General features: G+C 33.3%; 3 protein-coding genes across 3 annotated transcripts; all 3 read right to left on the bottom strand.

Moving 5' to 3' along the window:
• Positions 1-5251: 5251 nt before the first annotated feature.
• On the bottom strand, positions 5252-6617 carry LOC145063864 (F-box/LRR-repeat protein 25-like). The gene is made up of 3 exons (XM_079011437.1): positions 5628-6617; positions 5507-5545; positions 5252-5386 (listed from the first exon to the last, which is right to left on the bottom strand). Exons 1-3 carry the CDS (start codon positions 6582-6584, stop codon positions 5252-5254), a joined length of 1131 nt encoding a protein of 376 aa, XP_078867563.1. The 5' UTR covers positions 6585-6617.
• A 4367-nt stretch (positions 6618-10984) lies between these two features.
• On the bottom strand, positions 10985-11536 carry LOC145063863 (putative mitochondrial protein AtMg00310). The gene has a single exon (XM_079011435.1). The coding sequence runs from the start codon at positions 11534-11536 to the stop codon at positions 10985-10987; it is 552 nt and encodes a 183-aa protein (XP_078867561.1).
• Positions 11537-11694: 158 nt separating this feature from the next.
• On the bottom strand, positions 11695-13484 carry LOC145063862 (uncharacterized). The gene is made up of 5 exons (XM_079011434.1): positions 13314-13484; positions 13033-13211; positions 12820-12988; positions 12458-12756; positions 11695-12064 (listed from the first exon to the last, which is right to left on the bottom strand). Exons 1-5 carry the CDS (start codon positions 13482-13484, stop codon positions 11695-11697), a joined length of 1188 nt encoding a protein of 395 aa, XP_078867560.1.
• Positions 13485-25078: the final 11594 nt, after the last annotated feature.

Here is a 25078-nt window from a genome sequence, read left to right as displayed (position 1 = left end):
TTCTGGACTTTCGTTGACTTTTAGGGTTTGGTCAACATTTGGACTTTTGGACATTTAGAGGGGTAAAATGGTCTTTTAGCATTTTAAGAGAACATAGGAAGGGATTTGTCTAGCCTTGAGAGCCGTTATTGATTTGAGGTAATTACTTTATATAATTAGGCGGGAGCTAGGTCATTGTTTCGAGTTTGGTGATATCGAGCACGTGAGTTACTAGACATCATACAAGGTGAGTCTTCTCACTATACATTACCTTGAATGGTATCTATGTGCAGACTGGAGGGTCGTATGTGTATGTGTATGTTTGAGATTTATGTGCATTGTGTTATATGTATGCTATGTGTTATATAGATCGGACCAGAGGGTCCAACGACTCATGAGGCCAGAGGGTCCTCGATCAGACCGGACCGAAGGGTCCAATGAGCTAGACCGGACCAGAAGGTCCAATGAGCTATGGGAATGGACGGTCCCGCTGAGACACATTGACTGGAGGGTCATACCGAGTTATAGCCTCGATTGGCTTATGTGCTGTATGTGTATTTTGGGGAACCCGCTAAGCATTTATGCTTACTGTGTTATGTGATATGTATTTCAGGTACTAGCGAGGATCGCGGGAAGGCGCAGACATGATTTGTACACACTGATAGAGGATTTTATATTTGAGATTCTAGGATATGTTTTATCGTGATATCATTTGATACATTTGAGTTTTTGAGATGATTTGTATGAGACATGTTTTGTTTGAAAAATGAAAAATTGTTTTAAATTTCACGTCGTTACAATTTAAGAGGTTGTCTGTAGATCTCACTACTTAATTTAAGTGGACAACAATACCCGTGGTCGTCGTTAGCTAAATGGTATATTTGGAAAAGTTTGTCGATATCCTTCGTGTTTAAGTGGACCACAATACCGACAATTGACCAGATCTATTCATGAAGGTGAAGGTACTGATAAACAAAGTTAAGACCGTCTCACAACTTTGATCTCAAATATTTTTGTTTTTGTTAAATTTGTTCATAGTTTTCCTCTATGAACAAATTTAGGGGGAGAATCAGAAAATTTTAAAAATCACACAAAAATAAGAAAATTTAAAAAATCAAATAAAATTAGAAAATTAAAATCCAAAAATAGTGTTATATTCTGTTTTATTTTTCGTTCAGAAAAATCAAAAATCCAAAAATATTTTTGTTTCTGTTTTTATTTTTCTAGAAAATATGAAAAATTCAAATATATTGTGTGCAAAGTTTTCTTTTAGTTTTTGTTTTGTCTTGAAAAGTGAATTTAGATGTAGATGAGACTCATGGAGGTTGAATTGAAAATTTTTGAGCCAAAGCTTCGTCCGTAATCATCGAAGAATTCTCATTCGAAGGAGCAAGAAATGACGATTATTCTTTCAACATTCATTTTTAACCACCACAGCAAGGTGAAATTATGCTCTACAACTTTCGTTTAGACTCCATCGGCGAATTTTGAATTCATTTTTATTATTATATTTTTAACACATCGGGACACGAAAAGTCTGTTAAAAAATATTAAGTTCTTCATCTGACGTCCATTTTCTTCTATCTTTTTATCATTGAACTACAATCGACGAGATCTTCAATTCTCGTTTAGGTTGTGTTGGCTAAAAAACACTCGATCTTTATTTCGAGTTTTTAGTTGTCTACTGCTATACCGAAACTTAGAAAAATCATAACTTCCTCATACGAAGTCATATTTTGACGTTCTTTTTATGAAAGTTCCCGGTTTAAAAAATACTACGACTTTCATTTAGATTACTAAGGCTAAAAAGTAGTTTATCGAAAACTCACTTTTTACGATATACGGCGTCGTGTCGGTTTTGACGCGGATCTTCGATTGGTCATAACTTCTTCGTTATAACCCAGATTTCGATAAGGTTTTCATCTAAATGTTTCTAATGAGATTCTTTACAACTTTTAATAATAAAATTTCACTTATTTCAAAATTTATATTCTCGTTAAATTTCGATATTTGTCTTTTGATTGGAATCTCATAAGACTTCCAATATTTTCCGATTGATTCTAAACATAGTTTTACTTCATTTCTAGGAAAGACGATTTGTTAGAACTCAATACTTAAATTTCATATAATATTTCATATTATTGTTCACTTTTAAAAATACATAACACGATAACTGAACGTGTATGTTACATTCTTTCACCCGATCAACGTCAACATGCCTTGCTTTGATCGAATTCCAAAGCGTTTTAGCTGATTCAACATCTCCTAGTTGCATAATTAGTGATTATAGTATCGCTTGGTAGATCAATCCAATTGCCAGATAGCATTTTCTTCGTTTTGTTTTGTTCCTGGATCAATTATGGTCTAGGCCTTGTGAATTCTCAATACCAATTTCATCCTTAGTGACCAGACCGTGTAATTTGTTGAGTTCAGCATGGGACATCCTACTGTAGTTGACCCAATCTCCTTCACTCTCACCGTAGGAGGCTCTGCGTCCTCTTCAACAAGTAACAAAATCGATCTCACAGCCATCCGTTCCTTGGCTCTGATACCAATTAAAGTGAACAAGAACAAAATCAAAATACCTTATTTATTTTATTAGGAAAATAAACTCAAAAGCTAATTACAATTGTTCTCATAATCATAAACTCGATTATAGATATGTATATATAGATTCTAATCACCGACTTGTGAAATAGAATATGGAAACTAGGAACCGACTTGTTAAAATAGTTTCCTAAAACCTAGTTGCCTAAATTGGATTGATTTATCCTCAAACTTAGGATTCCAATAGTTTTGTCATTAATAATGTTAATTTAACAAAAGCATATATGGATTAGACCAATCGAACATTTAAACTTTAGAAAAAAAAAAAAAGAGACTTAACAAATGATAATCAATAAAGTAATACACGAATAATGATCATAAATAATGAAAGAAGCTCATCTCACTTCTTGTACGATGATAACTAAGATTATTAATGTGGTTTGAAGTTGTGAAAAAAATACACAAATAATGAAAGCACAAGAAATTGTACCAAAAATCATGATCATAATCAGATAATCAGTTGATCAAAGCTAAGGATAGTCGAGTAATTTAAGATTTATCTCTTAATTAGTTCTTTTGTACAACAACTACTTGCATGCTATTGAAAATTTGTGTTTAAATACCAAATTATTTTGATGATAAATTAGTTCTATCAAATGGAAAACTTGATGAAAATGGTGTTCTATGGGCTAAGTTTGTAACTTTGATAACACCCAAAGTATGTTGCTATTTTGTGGAAAAAGGTGATCATTTCCAACCAAAACTAAATAAAAGTGAAACATTATGGATTTAAACTTGTGGAGTGAAGATTATGGTCGATATGGGAAATTGAAAAAATTCATAGAGTGCCAATCGTATTTACAAACATCACTATTGAGAATGCTCAATTCAAAATTCCATGGAGTAACAAATTTATATGCATTTGTAATTCCTTTGACAATGTGCAGCTTAAACATATATTACAAGCAACATTAATCAATTAACATCATCACCTTTACGACCACGATCAAACAAGAATACCTCTCAAACTTAATCACTATCATAGACAGTGAATCATTATCAGAGTATGAAGGTGATATAACATCAAGAATTTTCATATTTCATGGAAAAATGTAGGTTGTGTTTACTTACGGAAAAACAGTTTTCATTTTCCCTTTTTCGTTTTCCTTTTCGGTTTATGTTTTCCGTGTTCAGTTTTCATTGGAAAATTTAGAAAACGCGTTTAGTTAAAACTTATTTATTTTACATTTTCAGTTTAAAAAATTAGAAAACGTGTTTAGATATGTATTTTTTTATCCATTTTCATTTTTAGATAATGATAGCGGTGGTAGGGTGGGGTGGGGACGGTGGCGGCTACGGCTGGCAATGGTGGTGTCGATGATGGCGACAGTGGTGGTGATGGTGACATCAGGGTGGCGGTTGTGGTGGTGATTACGTACGGTGGTGGTGGCAGCGGTAATTTGTGGGAGTGGTGGTGATGGCAGTGACGATGGTGGTGGTTATACTGGTGATGGGGTAGTGGTGATGGTGATGGTGATGGTAGTTTGGTGATTGTGGTTGTGGTGTTGGGTGGGTGGGTGTATGTTTGTGTTTGTGGGTATGTATGTTTGTGTGTGTGTGTGTGTGGGGGGGGGGGGTTATGGGTGGGGTTGGGAGTTAGGGTTAGGGTGGGTGTGTGGCTGGGTGTTTTTGGGTGAGTGGGGTGGGTGTGGATGTGTGTGTGGGGGGGGGGGGGGAGTGGGTGGGGGTCAGTGTATGTTTATGGTTGTGTATGAGTGTGTGTGTGTGGGGGGGGGGGGTGTTTGTGGGGGGTAGGTGTAAGTTTGTGTTTATGGGGGCAGGGTGGGCGTGGGTGTGGGTGAGTGTTTGTGGGTGTGGAGGGGGGGGTGTCTTTCTAGGGGTATATGTGTGCTTGTGGGGGCATTTGGGTGTATATATGTGTGTGTGTGTGGGGGGGGGGGGTTTGGGGGTGGGTGTGGGTAGGTAGGGGTGTAGTGGGTTGGGGTGTAAAGGTAGGGGTAGGTAGAGGTGAGTAGGGTGGAAGTGGGTGTGTAATATTTTAGAAAAAATTTGGAATTAAAAAAATATGGAAAACAATGATTATCAGTTTTCCAAAAATTTCAAACTTCTTTAGAATTTTAGAAAACAAAAAAATTTCATTTTCCATTAAAAATTTAGAAAAATACACGAACTAAATGCATTTTAAAACTTCTTATTTTTCTCGGAAATTTTTTCCAAAAAACGCCCAGTTTTTCCGTAAATAAACGCACACGTAACCTTTCAACACCCCTAAGTACAAAATTTAGACTTGAGTGAAGGTTAGTTAAAAAAAAAAAAGGTTAACCAATAAAGTACTATTAAAGCTAATGATGATATGATTTTCCATGTTAGGTAAGGTTTCATGACCGTTTGTCGGGAAGAGTATAACAAACAGTTGAATTGATATTTTAAACGGATATGAAATATTTGAATTGCTCAAGAAAATGCCATAAATCATAAAGAATGGAAACTACAAACAAAAATGAAGCTTATAAACTAAAATAAATGCGTTGGAGTAACAACTAATAATGCATTGACCAAATAAAGAAAGATCACATTAGACGGTCAATCGATCGATAATTTTAAGTAAGAAATGATCCAAAACACAAAAGATGAAAATATTTCACAACAACAAAAATGTCTAAACAAGAATTCAATGCATCACCAGTCTCTACTTTCAACTGAATCACTCTGAATCATCCTCACTCTCTCTCTCACTTTCACTCTCACTCTCACTCTCACTAGACCAATTATAAGTAACACCAGGAGGTGTGATATTTGATGGAACAACAAAACCTTTAGCTTCCAAATGAGGCACAACCTACCAACAAAAAAATACAAGTGAAAAGGATAACAAAAATTAGATCGATGCATTGCATCTATGTATTACTTATGAATACTGCAAGCAACAATATAGCTATGACATGTGGTAAGAATATACAGAAACCCAAGAAGCAGAAACAAACACATTATTAATGGTCTATAAACAGTAAAGTACTAATAAAGCTAATGATTCTATGATTTTTATAAAGATATAAATTGTCAGAGGAAAAGAATTTTACCTTAGAACAGAAACTTCCAATTTTAAGCTCCTTGAGATAGAGGTGGTTTAGAATAAATCTTTTAAGCTTCCTTCCTTTAGATGTTCTACACAAATGCCGCATCTTTGTATAATCTAAGTCAGCTTTGACTAAAGAAAACACATTTGTCCAAGAAAGCTTCTCCAATAACATATCACCTTTGATTGTTAGTGATAAAATATTCGGAGCATTGATTTCAAGAGTATCGTGAAGATCATCATAAAAGTATTTAGGATCATAGTATTCAGATACCACCAACTTCTTTACGCTTTTTGAAGTAATATTGAGGCGCTTATAGCCATAGCACCATTCCAATTCCAAAGTTTCCAATAGAGGACTACCATATAATATGTTTTCAATCAAATCTTCATCTAATTTCCCATTGGAAATACACAAACTCCTAAGATTTTTCCAACTAATCGCCCCAGTTGGATTCAGTATGCACCCTTCTAATGTCAGATGTGTAAAACATGAACTTATGAAAAAAACTTGATCTACCATAAATTCAGCTTCTATTGACACACCACCTAATGTTAAATCAAGCTCTTCAACGTTACATCTTATAGCATAACGAATCCAGTTGTTGACTTGTGATTCGAATCCGCTATAAGTACTGGTATTCACTACGAATTTCTTGAGCTTCAATGGGCAACATTGAGTTAGGGTTTTGTCAACCGTTAAAACGAAATCGGACCATGGGAGATTATTCTGATCATGTTTAAAAACTAGAATAGGAAGCAAAGTCCAAAGATGTTCCCATCGTTTAGAGAGTGTACCTGTTCTAATCGCGTCTTTTGTGTAGGGTAAACGAGACAGGATTTCAACAAGCACGCAATCTGGCAACATGCTGATTCGATCATCTTCCGATTCATCTCCGATTTTCTGAAGCTTTCTCCGTTTTGAGGGAATTTTACATTGAGTTTCTCCTTCTTTCACCATTTCTACGGCGGCAGCCAGCAACCGACTCCACGCTGGTTTCCCCCTCGAAAACACTACACGAAACTCACATTCGACGCAAAAGTATACTATTGGAGTATTAGTGAAAAGAAGTTCTGGTTTTACCCCTACACTTTGAAAAAATACAGAACAGACCTTATAAAAGTGAGAACTATTTCGATTTTCAACTCACTTTTTATTGATTGATTATCACCCAAGTGTTAAAAATATCCGTTAGACATGCAAACCAAGTTTAATTTTATGGTAATTAATCACATCTCATACTCTAGCAAGAAAATTGAGTTTGAACAAATGCCAAAAAAATTTAAGAACTATGGCAAAATCAGATTTGTGCTTTAAGGGATAGAACCAAGTAAATGGAGAGAATTCATCGGCAAAAAAAAATTCATATAACCATATATAGATGAAACAAACAGTTAAAGGGTCTCACAAATCACAATGTATCATATTCAACACATGCAAAGATTGTTTTTCGTTTAAAGGAAACAGAAGCTCATGACTTTTAGAAATCTCACAAGATGAGTAAACACCAGGTTTAGGTAAAAGAGAAGTAACAAACAAATTACCATGTTTATATAACAAAGAAATAGTAGAAAACGAAACATGTCCTAGACGGCTATGCCAGAGCTCATAAGACACACACAACCGATTTGAGTTTAGTTGAGCAACCAAAGCTTTATGACCATGCTAAGCACATAGAGCCCATTATCAACCATGCTCTTTGGTGTGTTGTTACTGAATTGCAAATTTATGATTAGAAAACAAAACATCAATAGGAGAATCATATGTTAATGCACTTATGGAAAGAATATTCTTGGTAAGTTTTGGAACCAAAAGAACATTTGCTAGATTAATATCTTATGTAAGAGATGATTTACCAATTTGAGAGATATTTAGAATATTACCATTTTCAAAAGCGACATATTTATTCCCATTGTATGGAGTGGAGGTGGTAAGATTAGTAGCCGATGGTGTCATGTGTGTAGAAGCGCCAAAATCAACATACCAATCAGAGGAGTTATCATGAACATTACACTTAGCAGTAAAGGCATGGGCTAAGTTTGCATCAAGAGTAGGACCACGAGTTGCAGAAGTAAAAAAGATTTGGTCATTGGGAAGCAGAATGCCCATCTTTTCGACATAGCTAACAATGAGGAAGGCAACAACCACTCCCCCGTCTACCACCGCGAGAGAAAGAGTCATGGGTGGAGCTGTTAGAGGATCAAGATTCTTTGGCATTGACTGCGACCTACAGTGTGTTGGTACCATGAACATAGCGAATAAACAATTTGTGCCCTTCAGCTTGTGAGAGAAGATCACGGAAATGAGGTCTTGGTTTGATAGCCCTATGAGCTATTGAAAATGTCTCAAAATATGGACCAAGAGCACATAAAAATCAGTGAGATTTGTTGGACTCATCCACCGGTTGTCCAATTGTTGCAAGCTGATCACAAATTGATTTAACTTTTTTATCATAATCGGAGACAATAGACGAACCTTTTTGAAGTTGCCTTAACGAATCTTTCATATTTTGCTTTCATTCAACTGAGTCATGCTTGTAGGTCGACTCAAGGGTGGTCCACTCTTCTCGAGTAGTCGGGTGACCTAAAATCTTTGCAATAGCCTCTTCATGCAATAGCCTCTTCAGTGAGAAAGGTCCGGAGGATTAGAAGTTCACACCGATCAGCCTCATCTAGTACAAGTGAATTAGTATAAGACTTGTTTCAACCAAAATCGTCTCAGAGGGACAAATGGAATCACCATTGATGTGTGAAAAGGTTTTGATATTTGAGAAGGGAATGATTTGGTTTTTCCATAGAATATAGTTCCATGAAGAGAGCTTAATAGTAAGAATGTACAAGATAGTATTGAGAGAGAGAGAGAGAGGGTATCATCGTTGGAGGTACTGCCATTAGCCATGGTGATCGAGAAGGAAATAGGAGAAGTAGGGCCGACTTAGAAACGATGAGTAAAAGAGGATTGGATATGGCTGATACCAAACAAGAGTAATTATTATTCATCTCCAATAATATGTGGAGTGTAAGGTATATTGATATTTATAATGAATAGAACATACATGATAAGGGTAATTCAAATACAACAATATTCCTATCAACTAGGAGTAGATAGATCAATCTTGTTTATGTAATCTTATCATTAATAAGAAAACACTTGACAGTGAGACAATTGTGTCATTTGTAACTTGGGAGCCTTCAAGGCAAAGATTGAGGAAGAGTTCACCAACTTACAAACACTAAGCATAACTTTTGACAAATACCAACATTCTTTGATGTTTGAGTGAGGTATCATTCTCTACATCGCTTATTATATTTAAATGAATTGCATGGAAGCTTGGTGAAAAATTAGTTTTGTGATTTTGTTTTGGTTTTCACTATACTGCATCTTGAATGGAACTCGAATAAAGCACCAACATTAATAGCACTTTAACAATGATTACTTAATTTGTGGTATTTCTTACATCTTACATATATACATACAATTTGTTGCAATCATACTTATAGTTACTTATAGTACATTTAGCATGCTCTTTCTATCGCTTTCTCTTTCTCTCTCTCTCTCTCTCTCTCTATATATATATATATATATATATATATATATATATATATATATATATATCCTATAATAAACAAAGCCAAAAACTTTCACATGTCCCCTTTCTAGCTAGGCTATTTGACACGTGGTAATTTCTAGGCTTTCTGATTTACGTTATTTTCCATGTGGCATATGATTTACCTATTTCATGGTTTTCCCGCTCAATCCAAAGTACCCATCTCTTCCGATTTCTTAGCATTGTCATTTCAAAATGGTTTCTGTTAATATCTCCTAAATATACGCACACATTTAATGTTATTCTGCTTTTTTTCAAATTTAGAATCTCATATTCCACTCATTGGTAAGTTTTTCATCCATAAATATTTCTTATGTATAATCAATTGGATGTTTTATTTGGCAATTATTTTTTGTTATTTTTAAACTGGATTTAGAAATTTGTTTGAGTTCACAGTTGGATTGAAGAGCTAATTAAAATCATCTGATGAAGTTGGATGTACTTTTTAATGCATCATTTTTCATATTAAATGAGAGGTAAATCTTCATATGTAACAATTTTTTATTCGAAAATTACTTTCTCTAATTTTGCTACTATTAACCATTTTCTTGTTTGATTTTTGACAAGGAATGTGCGATTTGATTTTGCGGATTCGGCATAGTGTTTTGTTTGATTTCCAACCAAGTGAGATAGAGTTGGAGAGTAGACATGATTGATGGAGATATAAATGTTAATTATATGAGAATAACCTAGGGTGTTTGGTTTTCTGCTTTAGATCAATGGAGATGGAGGGGGAACGTGTTGCATGAGAAGAGGTTCAAGAAGGTACAAACAATATTCAATCGATATGTATTTCTTCCTATTTTAGATTTTTCCGTTACACTAGGATTAATATTTTTTAGTCTGCGCTATATTACTTCAAGTATATGAAATTAGTGTGTTCAATTTCCCACCGATTTTGTTTTGACTTTGGCACATTCTGTCTATCGCTTTTTTTTTAACGCTAAAAATTTTATTAAAAGCAACTAGCAAGGAGCCAGAGTAAAAAAACAATTACAAAGAAATTAAAGGGTTATTTAAAGGGTTATTTAACCACTCAGACCAAGACATAAAAGCATTTCGATTCCTACTAGAAAAGCACAAAAAAGAATAATCTACCACCATATTAAAAATCATCTCCTTCCCTTTGCCATTATTCCTAAATAGCACATTGTTTCTATACTTCCAGAGAACCAACAAAGTAGTTTGCACAATCACTTGAAGGAGTTCTCTTCTTAGTTTAGTAATTATCAAAGATTTTGGCCAAGAAAGTAAAATCGAAATACACAAATGAGAAGGAACTTGCATTTCCACCCATTGAGAAACAGAAGCCCATGTACGCGCTGCAATTTCACATTCCCCAAACAAGTGCTTCAAGTTTTCAACATTAGAACAACAAAGAGGGCATAAAATGGACGGGACATCAATACCCTTAGTAACCAAGTTCGTCCTCAAAGGGAGACGATCATATAAAACGTGCAATATAAATATGTTTACCTTCCTAGGCAACAGAACATTCCAAATCATAATGCAATCCACATATGGTAACAATATTTGCTCAATACATCTTCGAGTAGCTTTCACTGAGAAACTATTGTCATCATCAAAATCCCACCACCATTTATCTTCCTCCATTCCTAACCGTCCACCTTTCACTAAAACTCAAAGATCTTGAAATTGAGAAAGTTCCACACCTTCATGAAGGTCTCGACTCCAATTCCAAACATAGAAACCATCACGACATCTCTCACTAACCAAACAATTTTGGTTATAGTCAAGGCAAAACAACACTTGAAACTAAAGAGCCAAAGGGATGCCTCCACACCAGTAATCCTTCCAAAAAAACAGTAGAATTTCCATCTCCTATCTTTCGGAGAGCCGTAGAATAAAGAATTACACTTTTATCGTTCATTATATCCCAAGATTTTATAATACGACCCCACACACCATTTCCAGGACTAGACCTACCAAAATGAGGATGATAACAATTACCATGAAATGCAATAATAACCTTATGCCACATGGAATTCGGTTCAGTGAGAAAACGCCATCCCCACTTCTGAAGGAGTGCATAGTTAAAACACTCCAAACTAGCGATTCCAACCCCGCCTTGATCCTTTGGAGCGATAACTAAATCCCAAGCAACCCAATGAATCTTTATAGAACCCTCTTCAGCTCCCCAAAAAAACTGGGCTCTGAGAGATTCCAACATCTTCTTGCGTTGAACCGGCATAGAAACGTAGACATGAAGTATAACCCCAACGACCCAAGAACAGAGGAAAGAAGCATGGAACGCCCACCTATAGACAACATTTTCAATTTCCATGAGGCTAACTTCTTTTTAATGCAATCAATAATTCCTTGTTAGATTTGAACTCTACACGTATTATCTTTCACCGGAAGGCCCAAGTATTTAAAAGGCAATTTCACAGGAGCACAAATAGTAACCCTCGCCATCTCCTCTACTTGGTTATAGATAACCCCTCAACCATAAAAAATGGATTTATGAAGGTTCACCTGTAAACCCGAAACCATGAAGAAGCAGTTCAACACCATTACCATGTTTTCCAAATTCATCTTATCCCACTTTCCCAACAACAATACATCGTTTGCATAGAAAATATGAGAAACAATAAAATTATTAGAGCCCAGCGCAACGTCGTACAAAAAACCTTCATCTTTTGAATCTTCCAAAGCAACATGTAATCCTTCCATGGCAAAGATAAACAAAAAAGGAGAAAGAGGATCTCCTTGTCTAAGACCTCTTTCTAGTTGGAACTCTTTAGAAGGGCTTCCATTAACCATCACATATGCTTTTTCCGAATAAAGACAAGCTCGGATCCACCCCTTCCATCTATCACCAAAACCATGAATTGTAACATTTGATACAAGTAATCCCAACATAAAGAGTGATAAGTTTTTTCAAAGTCAATCTTGAAAATTAATAATTTCTTATTTTTCTTCTTATACCACTCTATCACCTCATTCACCATTAAGAGCCCATCAAGTATTTGGCTAGTTTTGACAAAAGCGGATTTTTCAAAACTAATCACTGAATCGATAACCAAAGCAAGCCGGCTTGCAATAACCTTAGAGATGATTTTATATTGCATGTCAATGAGACTGATCGATCATAACCAACATAGGACTATCCACCTTAGGGATAAGTGTGATGAACGAAGAATTACACCCAAAAGGAATATAAGCCTTGTCAAAAAAAACATTCATAAATGCCATCACATCAAACTTGACACACTCCCAATTCTTCTTCGGAAACACGAAAGTGAAACTGTCAGGTCCTGGAGATTTTTCCCCACCACACGACCAAACAACATCTTTTATCACCTCCATTGTGAATCTCGCTTCTAATGTCTCCACCTGAGTTGAATCAAGAGAGTTGAATCTCTGACTACGTCTTAAAATCGGCACCCCTTCAAACTTTTGGAACTTCGCTTTATAAAAATCAAAAAACATCAATGTCAGCGAGTCCGTTATCCAATCCCCATCAACCTTAATACCATTTATCACTAGAATTCTTTTTTTCCTCTTTAACATAGTATGGAAAAATTTAGTGTTGTCATCCCCTTGATCTCCCTATTTAATTTTAACTTTTTGAAGTAAATAAGAAGCATCATTTTTTTCCAACTCTAACATTTGTTGCACAATCTCTCTTCTCTCGAAAATTAGAGACTCAGTGGTCCCACCTCCATCTATAATTTTATCAATTCTTTCCAATTGATTTTCCAAATGTTGCTTTTGATCCAAAAGGCCACGTCTCCTGTCACCATGAGTAACTTTGAAAACATTCTTTAATTGTTTAACTTATTCTTGAAAGTAATATGTGGATTTTCATTGGAATTGCTATTACTAGAACCCCAACAATTTGAAACGATGCTATTAAAATCCTCCCGTTCCATCCAAGAGTTCAACATTTTGAATGGAAGAGGGCCATAATCTCTCCCTTCTTGCTTCAATAAAATAGGCCGATGATCCGATATTGTCTTTCACAAATACATAACAGTAAGAATCAGAACAATATCCATGAACTCTTCCAAAACAAGAAAGCGATCTAATTTTTTTAATTTTTCGCCATTTTTACTAACCCGCGTAAAATTAAAACCACCCATCGGAATATCAAAAAGACCGGCATCAATAATAAAATTATTAAAGTTTGTGGCTCTTAATTGAGAAAACTGAGAACCAAGTTGTTCCGATGTAAACCGTACCGCATTGAAATCGCCAAAAAGAACATAAAATCCCGGTTTCATATTCATAATTCTCAATAAATGGTCCCATAACTCTCTTTTTCCTATCATCTTGCAATGCATACACATTAACCATGCAACTTTTCACTTCATTAAACACCCATTCACCTTCCACCAACAAGCAATTTTCCAAACCAGAAACCGAATGTTTTTTAAAAACAGTCGGATCCCAAATAGATAATATTCCCCCCGAACGACCTCGAGACTTACTAGTTGCAAAATCAAAATTATAATTACCCCCACATACTTTTAATTTTAAACAAATCAATATTTAACATCCTTGTTTCTTGAAGACCCAAAAAAGTAACCCCATTCCTAATACATAATTGCTTGATTTTCCTCCTCTACACTGCAATCCTTACACCACAAACATTTAAAGACAAGATATTCATGGATTACCTTTTTGCACACCCATTCTATTAATATATTTAAACAAATCACGGTTAGTACCCTCCATATCTACACCCCACACCTTTCCAATTTTAATTTGACGAACAAAATGATTAATGATCAATTCTTCATTAATACACTTCTTTTCCACACCATTACTCTCCTACAATCCCTTTTTTCTTCCATCTAAGGTAGCTGAAAAAGAAGCAGAAATTTGGTTATTTTTTTTAGAGTAAGAACGCCCCACCGTTTTCTATTGCTTTCTAGTTTCATTTGAACCGACATTTCCAAACTTCAAACCATCAAAACCCGGAGGTTTTGAAATGGATTTTGATGATTGATGGCAAGAACTCCTTCGTTTGTCATCAGGAGTCCTCCCCTTTCTTTAATCACATTGTCATGTTCACTTTCAACTACTCTATCTCCACACCTTTTTGATTCTCTTACATGCTCACCCTCCTCTTCCGATGCATCTTTTATCAGACAACTGTCTTTCTTTTCTTCTTCTCGAGAGACCTCAATATTATGTTTCATACTTGATACTTCAATTTGGATATTTTCATCATTACCAAACTCATCTCCGACATCATCATTCATTTGTTCTTGATCGTCATTCGAAGAGTAAACCTCCTTAAATTCATCATTAGAACATGAAAGGCTTGTCAGTTCACATTTGAGAATCGTTGGAGCCCCTCCAGAAATCTCACGCACCCTAACTTCATATTTCTCCCCCTCCACCATATGATATCAGTAATTATGTGTTTATGTTTTGTTTACATACAAACTCTACCCATACTAATATCCTCATCCATGTCATCATCAATAAACATAACCTCACCCCAATGCCCGGCTACCTTCTATAACACTTGTGAAGACCAAGCGCACAAGGGAAGGTCGTCAATTTCGATCCATACCATACGATCATCCATAATAAAGTTCTTAGTAACCGATTTTAGTATCGTAAAATAGAATTTATTATCTTCATATCGTAATAACTTTTGACATGCACATTGGGACTTGACCTCAATCCAAACCCACAGGCCCCAATATAACTAGTGTTACAACCGCCTGTTGGTCGGGTTGACGAATTTAAAGAAAATGGATTGATTTTGTTTTTTATCAAATGAATGTAGTTTCTAACATATTTACTAAAAATATTTAGATAAGTAACTAAAGGTATTTCTTACTCAAAAATAAATACATTGTCCATGAAGATCATCAAATAAGCTTTTCCTTGCATCCGGTTGAAGTAAAGAAATCAAACTCATAATAGACAAATCATTATCAATAATCAACCACATTATGTAAAAACAACATATTGATTTTACTTTCTTGTATAACATCACACACTCATTAGTTAACTACCATAACTGAAACACTCTTTGAAGGAGGTTGAGAAAGTGTGGGAATAAGGAGAACTACCATAATTGAAACACTCTTGGAAGGAGAACTACCATAACTGAATCTCTTTCACCTACAAAATTTTCAGTTTAAGCCCACCTTGCAGCATTTGCAATGACTTTGTCTCTTAGACCTTCAAGTTGTTTAATCTCTATAATGATAATCTTTTCCTGGTTAATACTTTTATGTTAATTGCTATAAATCAGACTCTTGATCTATAGATAAAAGGACAAAGATCACGATCATATTCTATATACGTTCAAGGGTAACTTGGTAATATTAAAATACATGACTAACAACATTATTGAGCTCTTCCTAAAATGAGAATAAAACTTCTATCAGCGTCCCCATTGATTGGCGCCCACAACATTCCCAATGCCTCTTGTAGCGATTCAATCTCTTTTCTCTTGTCATCCATGATTAGCCGGAGTTCATTCGGCCTAAAAATCAATGAATAGTAAATTAACTTCCAAAAAATTAGTGACATACCTACCAAGAGTGTGATCAGTTTCTTCCCCTCTTAGCCCTCAACTTTTCAATAAATGGATCTTTGGTTGAGTATATTGACTTAAAAACAATAGATCGTTTTATTTTTTTTATTTTTTATTTTGTATAACCTCGTACTTTCATTTGTTCCAATTATAGCATTGTACAATGAAATTCATTATTTTTTGTACTTATATCGTTCATTTGTTCCAATCATACAAATGCATACAAACACAAACTTTTCAGCAATCTGTGTATATGAACATTTTTTTATTTTGCAAAAAAGCAATAAATAACAATATATTATTATTAAAGTTTAAGTAATTCTAGAATTTGCATTAATAAATGTTGCCTTAATTGGTTTTATTTCTTCTTTTATGGACCAATCTGAAACCCAAAAGGGTATCTTTATACTGAATCGTGAAAATGGTATTTTTTTTGGAGCTACCAATTAATTTGAAAAATGAAAATTCACTTCATTTTTGTTTTTATTTATTTGGCAAGAGTATTAGTAGTTTGAACGTTAATTTGATGCTTATTTTTTTCATGGAATTTCATCCTTACTGTAATTCCTTTTGGTAAAATATGACATCTTTGATCGTGAAATACAGTTTATTTTAGTTCAAAACCAATCACTTTTGGTTTATTTATAGAGTCGTTTACTTTAGTTCAAAATAAAATATGTACTTACAATAAAAAAATTATCCATGTGGATGGTTCACTTGAACATCTTTTTTTAACGGAAAAAATATAATATTAAAGGCTAACATGTAGCAAGCAAAAGTACAAGAGGGAAAATATCAAAAACTTAAGTAGAACACATAATGCAATACTAAACCAAAAAAAGAAACTTTTCAAAAGAAGCTTAAATTTCACATCAAAAGCATTCTAAAGATCATGTGAGCTTCTGAATTAGTATTTGCAGCAATGTTCTTCCTGGGGCAAAAAGGTCATCATAACTATATTTTGAGAGGACCATAACCGCAGCTATGCAATCATATCCTGATAAAACAGTGCCTCCAATACGACATCATCAATATGATCATACATGACCATGAAATCAAGGACCTGGAATATGAACATTTAGAGGAATACTTATCACTATGGCTAATTTTTAAAGGTATCCTAACAGCAACAGACCACACTCTTTTGTCCCATGTAACTACAACATAAAAAAGGTAAAAAAAATAAATAATAAATCCAGTAATATTTTTGAATCCATTCCAAATAAGCACTGCTTATCATATGCTTTAATAATACTCTAATAAATGTGTTATTCCAAAAAAAAATATACTATAATTAAAACATGATTTTATTAACTTGTAGCATAAAGTAATAGAGAGGCTTCCACCATCTCTATATAACCAATTAACCACAACCAATACTGAAACTCATTCTATAGTTTCTGATTACTTCCATCAGATGCTTTTTCAGAAAATGCTAAAAATTTAATCAGAAGTGCATTATCTTTGCAACCTGGTGCAAGGCTACCTCCATTAAATGGAGCTCTAAATGTGGTCCCAGGTCCATCGTTAAAGCCTCTATTTCTACTTGTTAATCAAAAAAGGGCAAAATGGTCATTTGCTTATATTAATTAAATTAAGCAAGAGCAATTAATATAAAAGTGATAGATCCTTGTTGAATCTATTGTAAACCCAGGCATTGTAACACTCTTACTAACAGAAATTCTTGATAATATTCATAAAGATAGTTTTCTCACAATTCTAGAGGCGAGAGTCTCTCCAAAAGAAGAACAAAGCTCTCTTACAGATTAATTCTTAGCTACTCAAAACAAAATCCTACAGGGAGATAAATACTAAACAAGACTCAGGGAAGTGGTCCAAAAAACAGACCCGGGACAAGGTTAGTGCTCCCACATAACCAATAACAGATAAAATACCAAAAAGACCAAACTACCCCTGAAACTTCTAATAAAGCAAATCTACTAAAAGCAAGGCTAAGTTGGGGCTTATCAATTTACTTCCATATTTGATAAAAGATATAAAACTTGTAGAAAAAAAAGACTGATAAACACATAATTCGACAATTTAGCATGTTGTTCCTTAATTCCATACAGTTACTATTATTTCACATGTCACCTCTGTCATGTTCTTAGATCTCGTGCAATACTTGGGATCATCAACAGTAATTCTATATATATATATATATATATATATATATATATATATATATATATATATATATATATATATATATATATATATAGGGTTAGGTTATTTTGTTTTTACTAACTATTGTGTGCCAGAATGCACAGATCTGGACCATCGGATGGAATACAATCAAAGGTCATGATCTGAGGGTTTATGATATTACAATAGGGTAGCATGTACCATATAATCACACAAATTCCAGTATAAGGGCATTTTAGTCAATTAAGACAAATTTAAAAAAGGAAAAATCGAGATTTATGGGATAATTAATGATTTTGATTTAAAAAATCTGATTTTTTTTCAAATTAATTCAATTTCAAACGTAATTTGTAAGCATATACCGGTTTTATTCTATCAGAATGTCGTTTTGTTAGAATGATATTCTGTAATTCTGTCAGAATGGTACACAACTATGAACATAATATTATAAACACATATTATCAAGATCAATAATTTTTAACGAATACAAATGTTATATATGACGAAGTTTAATACTTTAGAATAAATAATTACATTGATTCTTAATGAATACAACTATGAACATTAATTACATTCATTTTTTGAAATCTCTTGCAAAAAAAATATCGGTATTCTTGAAAGAATCCTCATTCACTTTCTTTTTTCGTTCCTAGATGTCTTGTGTATGTTTGACCTCTAAGCTACTTCAAAATATCTAGCATTATATGAGATTGACATTTTGTGAGATTGGCATTCTGTCAGAATTGTATTGCATGAGAATGATTTTATAGAAGGAGCTGCAAAAGGAGATAAACTCGAGGATGGTAAGTAATCCCTTGGCAAAACCTAAAACATCTGAAAAACATAAGAAACAAAAATCATGTTAAAACATCAGCCAATTGCAATACAACCCTTGCAGAATCATTCTTATGTGATTATACCGGAAATACAATTCTGGCAGAATCATTCATATGTGATTTCCAAGATGATAATACTCTCCACAGAATATTTTTAAAGAATGAAATAACTATTCTTACATAATGAAAAAATTGAAGATAAGAATAAACACCCAATAATTATTCTACAGAATATTCTTATGTGATTTCCAGCACTTGGTATATTTCATAATCGAAAAATGATTCCGTCTCTTTCAATATTGAAAGAAAATGAGAGTAATTCTAAATTTAAAGTATGATAGAATAACATAATTCATTGTTTTGATTTTGTTTACCTTAGGAGATGAGATGCACAACAATAAACATTTTATCGCTAACCATGAATACAATCTGAGAATGCCATATTTCTCTTTGGCATTTCATCAAACACTTTAAGGGCGCTCCCTAAATCACCACATTTTCTATGAATCATTAATGAAAAAAAAAAGTCAATTCAGAACCATCAACATCAAATTCATATGAACAACAATATATTTCAACACCATTATAAAAATCTAAAACTAAAAGTTGAAATTGTAGAAATTGGCTGGTTGGAAGAACGAAGAAAAAAACCTATTTTCTATGGAATGGAATTGCAAGTCTGGTTAATTAAATTGTAGAAATCTCTTTGACCAACTATTGGAGATAGAAGCTAGCTTCGATTGGAGATGGAGTCGCCGAGAATAACATCTTCATCTTGTCAACAGAATGGGGAAACAGATTTGTAGCTTCTGATCCATGGCTTCTTCTTCATTCGTCAATAATAAAAGAAAATGGGAGGAGACAGAAATAGAATACGTATCATATGAGAAGCTAGAGTTAAATAATTGGTCAAATAGATTTTTATGGTAATTTCCATGAATTAAGGGATTTTATTTTAATTATTATGCTAAATTTACATAATTACCCTTATAACAATTTTTATTTATTTAATTATTCCTAAACTCCTATTTGTGCATTCATGCACATAGTAGTTGCTAGAAACATTTGAACCTAGCTCTCTCTCTCTCTCTCTCTCTCTCTCTCTATATATATATATATATATATATATATATATATATATATATATATATATATAGGAGGGTTCAATTGAGAAAAAAAAAGTTGAGAATGGGGGAATCATTCTCAACCACTCATTTATTTTTGCCGCAAAAGCCTCCGTCGTACCAGCAGAATTGGGAAATGAATAGACATGTGTTTTCCAACAAAACATGTTCTTTAAACTATGCTAATCATTACCTTAATATATACAAAAACATAGTTTTTTCGTTTTTTTTTTAATTTTTAAGAAACTATTTTTATCGAAAAATGATTTTAAATATACCAAAATTCATGATTTTTTATTCTCTACAAATAGACATCCATATTGATATAGTTTTAAGATAAAATAAAAAAATTATTTTTTTTATATTTTCAGTTATCGTTATTCATAAGTGAATAAAAATGAATCAGGTTTTACTACAGTATATTCGTTATTCAGTTATGAATAAAAACAGTGATTAATTTTTTTTTTTTACAATTGAAGTATCATTCATATATGAATATAGCATATAATAAACATAGTATATTCATATTTAAGTATTAGACGATGCATTCACTTATGAATATTACATAGTATATTCACTTGTGAATATTAGATGATATATTCACTTATGAATATTAGATAATATTTTCATATCTGAATATTACATAGTATTACATGGTATATCACATGTGAATATTACATAGTATATTCATTTGTGAATATTAGATAATATATTCACTTATGAATATTACACAGTATATTCACATATGAATATTACACAGTATATTCACATATGAATATTACACAGTATATTCACATATGAATATTACAATATATTTTCACAAATATATATAATTTTTATATGTTATTCACATATGAATAACATACAGACTTGCATATTTGTTTTTTTGTTTTAATAATCATATACTGAGAAAACATATTCATATATGAATATAACGTGGTAATTTAGTTCATGCATTTCATCAAACAGTTGGAGTGCATACAATTTAACTTTTTTTAAAAATGTTAAAAACATGATATTTTGACTATTTAAATCTTACAAAAGAGTAGATTGATAGAGAATTATATGAAATTTTTCAAAAAAAAACAATTTGATATTTTTCTAACCTCAATCTTCAAGTTTTATTTGATAATCGATGTTGAATGAATGATATGAAGTGGATTTTTGTTGATTATCGATGATGTTGATCTAATAATGCTGGGAGTATAATTAATTATAGATGTTGAAGATCTGATCGTATTCAAGCACAATTGAAGGTTGAATTAAAAGAACCAAAAACGAATTTTTGTTGTTAACTGTTGAATCGTGTTGATTATTGATGAAGATCGATGATTGATTAGCACTGGATGATATTGATGATGGTTTAATTGAAGAAATATGGATGATTGTTGAAAGTTGGAGAAGAAATTTGGATGATGAACGATGAATGGGTTTGAACTACAGATACGTATTTGAGATTGAAGGCTGTTCTCATATTTACAAGTTTGTAACCGTGTCTTTTTATGCTTGAATAAAATGAGTGGCTGAGAATGATTCCCCCATTCTCAACCTTTTTTATTTTCTCAATTGAACCCTCCTATATATATATATATATATATATATATATATATATATATATATATATATATATATATAATAGTAAAATATTTTAGGAGATTTAGTACCATTTCCAAATTCCAAATTCCAAATTAGAGTTTAGTGGATAGGATTATGTGCAAGGTAGGGTGCTTCTTGTTACTTCTTACATGAGAAGCTTGAAGGGCATAACATAAGTAATCCAAATCAAATATGAACTCTCATATTCTCTAATGTCGAATTCCTTACTTAATGAATAGTGATAAGCTTCTTCAATGTCAAATGCCAAAGGCATTGTTTTTCAAGTTACATGTTGGGTAGAATGATTCTCAAATAGGTGATAGAGGTAGGTTGTACATTCTATGATTGAAGTTGATCCATAGAAGGTGAAAATGACTGAAATAAGACAAAATTGAAAAAAAAATCGTGAAGAGCATATAACAACTACATGTAAAAAGTATCATTTCAAAACAAAGCCTTGAATTTAAAAAAGAATGTACTACAGGGAATAACCAACCTCATATTTTTCTATTCTTGCCAATGGCATACTTGTTTCACTTGCTCTATAATCGGATTCTCCAAATCCTACAATCGGATTCTCCAAATCCTACAACTAGGCAATATTCAACGCCGAAGGAAAAAGTTATAATGACAAAAAGGCAAATTCTATGCAAGTTTAAAATTGGAGTTTTATAACAATAAGTGCATACATACATCAGGGGAGAATAAAAACCAAACAATGCAGTCTATACAAATGTATAAATGAAGACAAATAAATCAGAAATCAAAGAATCTTAATCACCAAAATTGAAAAAAATACATGGGATGGATGTTCTTCAACATCCATCTGTTTTGTGGATTTCTGGAGGATCGTTGATCATAGGAGCAATGAAAGGACTGAAGTAAGAAGAATAAGAAGAAACAGATGACATGAATCTATGATTTAGGTATTTTGATGATCAGAGCATCTAGGGTTTCTAATTTAATGGTGTTGGTAATGGCCATGGAACATGGGGCAAAAAGATTGGCCATATGTGACATCACTCTAGATCGCAACCTGGTTTCTTAATCAAACTCTTCAATGTTGTGTTATAAATGTATTGAGATACATAAACAAAAATTGAAACCTAACATACCAAAGAAATTGAGCAATTCAATCAATTATGGCAAAAATTATGGTTGAAGAAATGAATTAAAATATGAAAGTACAATTATCGGGAACGGAAGTACTTTCACAAAAGGGAGAGTATTGTATTTGGATTCAAGGTCGCATAAGAGAGAATCGATTGAAGCAAACTCTTATAGAGCCGGTACGTGTAGCGAAAATAAAACCGATTTGTAGATTTTGGCTTCGATCTTGACGGTTTTCCACTCACCGTTGTCCATAGTATTTTAATAATTAATCTCCAATCCATTGAATCCTTCCTTGGTGCAAACAGTGTTGAGATTAGGCAACAAGTTCACATTATGCACACATCAAAGAAAAATACAAGACGAATATGGGATAACCAAAAGATCCTTCAATTCCATCATCATTTGTTTCTCTATAGGCATCTGAAAGTTCTTTCCATCTCCTTTCAAGATTGCAGCAAAAGACATGTTGTTGTCCCGATCCACAGTCGGTTTAATAATGTGTGATTTAGACTCATTCCCACACATAAATGTTTTATCTGGACGTTCACTTCTATTAAACAGTGTCATATTTGCAAACAAGTGGAAACTTCAAACAATCGGCATACTCTACACTCATGAATCTAATAAAAGCAAACCTTTTACCTTGTTTTGACAACTTTCTAGCCAAATAAATATCCAAGATTGTCGCATACTTTCACAAATCCTCCAAAGCTTTGTTATACTCGTCGCCTTCGGAAAATTAGTCACATACACCAACATCGACATAGATTCAATCGTTTTCTGATTAGGGTTAGCGTTTCTATTCTTATTGACTCTAGAAGTCCATTTCCAGTCTGCAAGGTTCTTCGATTTCCGCTTGTCCATCAATGGTCATAAGTCGCAATCGAAACGACCTATCAAACAAATCTCGATCGTCGGAAACCCATTGGTCAATGGTGGTTAACACAATCCCCAGATGGCGCTAGGGTTTCTATTTGACATTATGCAATTATTTGTCAAAAATTGATGCTCTATCACTTACGCCCCGTTCCCGAGTTTAACAAAAGAAAAGAAGAGAAGAGAAAAGAAAGTTACGAGAGAAATGAAGAGAAAGGAAAGGAAAACAAAATTTTCTTTTGTGTTCCCGAGTTGGAGAGAAGGGGAAGGAAAATGAATCATTTTGTTCTTTCTTTCAAAATCCTCCCAAATCGGCAGGAAAGTTAGGACGGAAAGTGATTCTCCCATTTCCCTCCACTTCCTTCCACTTCCCTCCTTTAATGAAACTCGGGAACACCAATTTCTTTTATTTTCTTCTCATTTCCACCCATTTCCTTTCCTTTATCTCGTTAAATTGAACTCGGGAACCGGGTGTTAATGTTGCAGAAAAAATATGGGCATTTTGAATATATGTTTGTGGAAAATTACATAGAGTAGAGACTGATGCATTTAAATGAGTAGCATAGAAAGCCTATATAAGTATGTGTGACTTCTCAACCTCGTATGTCATGTCAATAAAAAGATGGAACATCTAGATGTAAAAGAATTTTACAAATATTTTGAATATATGTTTGTGAAATACATCTATTGATAATTTGGAATTTTGACTTTGTTTTTATTAATGAGGAAATGGATATTTAGTTTGCTTCATTGACTATATGTTTGTAAAATAGGTCGTTTGGTGTTGCTTTCAAGCTTGGCTGTTTTTTATTTGCATTTTGAATATATGTTTGTGGAAAATTACATAGAGTAGAGACTGATGCATTTAAATGAGTAGCATAGAAAGCCTATATAAGTATGTGTGACTTCTCAACCTCGTATGTCATGTCAATAAAAAGATGGAACATCTAGATGTAAAAGAATTTTACAAATATTTTGAATATATGTTTGTGAAATACATCTATTGATAATTTGGAATTTTGACTTTGTTTTTATTAATGAGGAAATGGATATTTAGTTTGCTTCATTGACTATATGTTTGTAAAATAGGTCGTTTGGTGTTGCTTTCAAGCTTGGCTGTTTTTTATTTGGATTTTGATTTCATCTATCAAGCTTGAATGCCTGAAGTGCTCTGTATCCTCCTCTTTAAAAAAAAAAGTGTTGTGTATCCTCTAGTTGTTTGTTGTTGTCTTGTGTCCCGTGGAAGTCTAAAGTCCATTGCTTTCTAAATGGTTTGCTTTTGGTCCTTGATGGTGGATGCTCTCAAGATTGGTTTGATAAAGTTTGGACTTTGATCTCATCCATCTCGATTAAATGATGTGAATACTCTACTGATCTTCTGTTTTTCTATTGTCCCTTTCAAAAGCCCAAAGTTTGCCACATTCTAATTAGATTGATCTTAATTTTCCTGGTGGTGTTTTTGTTGCTGATGTACTTATGACTCTCACATTGTGCTAAAAAATATTTGATTCTATTCTTGGGGTTTGGGCCTTCCCTGGTGCTCCTTCAAGGATCGTGTGTTTCATGTGTTTCTTAAGTTATGTTATGTATTTATTGGACTCCAAATATGACCCACATCAAAATAATGAGTT

This window comes from Lactuca serriola, chromosome 7 (genome assembly GCF_051521515.1).
Source record: "Lactuca serriola cultivar US96UC23 chromosome 7, Lser_US96UC23_V15, whole genome shotgun sequence".
Classification (NCBI taxonomy): Eukaryota; Viridiplantae; Streptophyta; class Magnoliopsida; order Asterales; family Asteraceae; genus Lactuca; species Lactuca serriola.
This window is presented reverse-complemented; position numbering and strand designations above follow the sequence as displayed.

Excerpts from the sequence above, each read along its gene's own strand:
- LOC145063864 (XM_079011437.1), bottom strand. The coding sequence starts at position 6,584 with ATGGTGAAAGAAGGAGAAACTCAATGTAAAATTCCCTCAAAACGGAGA. Across the intron at positions 5,546-5,627 it reads TTGGAAGTTTCTGTTCTAAG|ACCATTAATAATGTGTTTGT; the intron begins GTAAAATTCTTT and ends TACTGTTTATAG. Across the intron at positions 5,387-5,506 it reads TTTCTGCTTCTTGGGTTTCT|GTTGTGCCTCATTTGGAAGC; the intron begins GTATATTCTTAC and ends TTTTGTTGGTAG.
- LOC145063863 (XM_079011435.1), bottom strand. The coding sequence starts at position 11,536 with ATGGAAATTGAAAATGTTGTCTATAGGTGGGCGTTCCATGCTTCTTTC.
- LOC145063862 (XM_079011434.1), bottom strand. The coding sequence starts at position 13,484 with ATGAATATGAAACCGGGATTTTATGTTCTTTTTGGCGATTTCAATGCG. Across the intron at positions 13,212-13,313 it reads GTGGTTTTAATTTTACGCGG|ACAATATCGGATCATCGGCC; the intron begins GTTAGTAAAAAT and ends TATTTGTGAAAG. Across the intron at positions 12,989-13,032 it reads CATATTACTTTCAAGAATAA|GAGACGTGGCCTTTTGGATC; the intron begins GTTAAACAATTA and ends TCATGGTGACAG.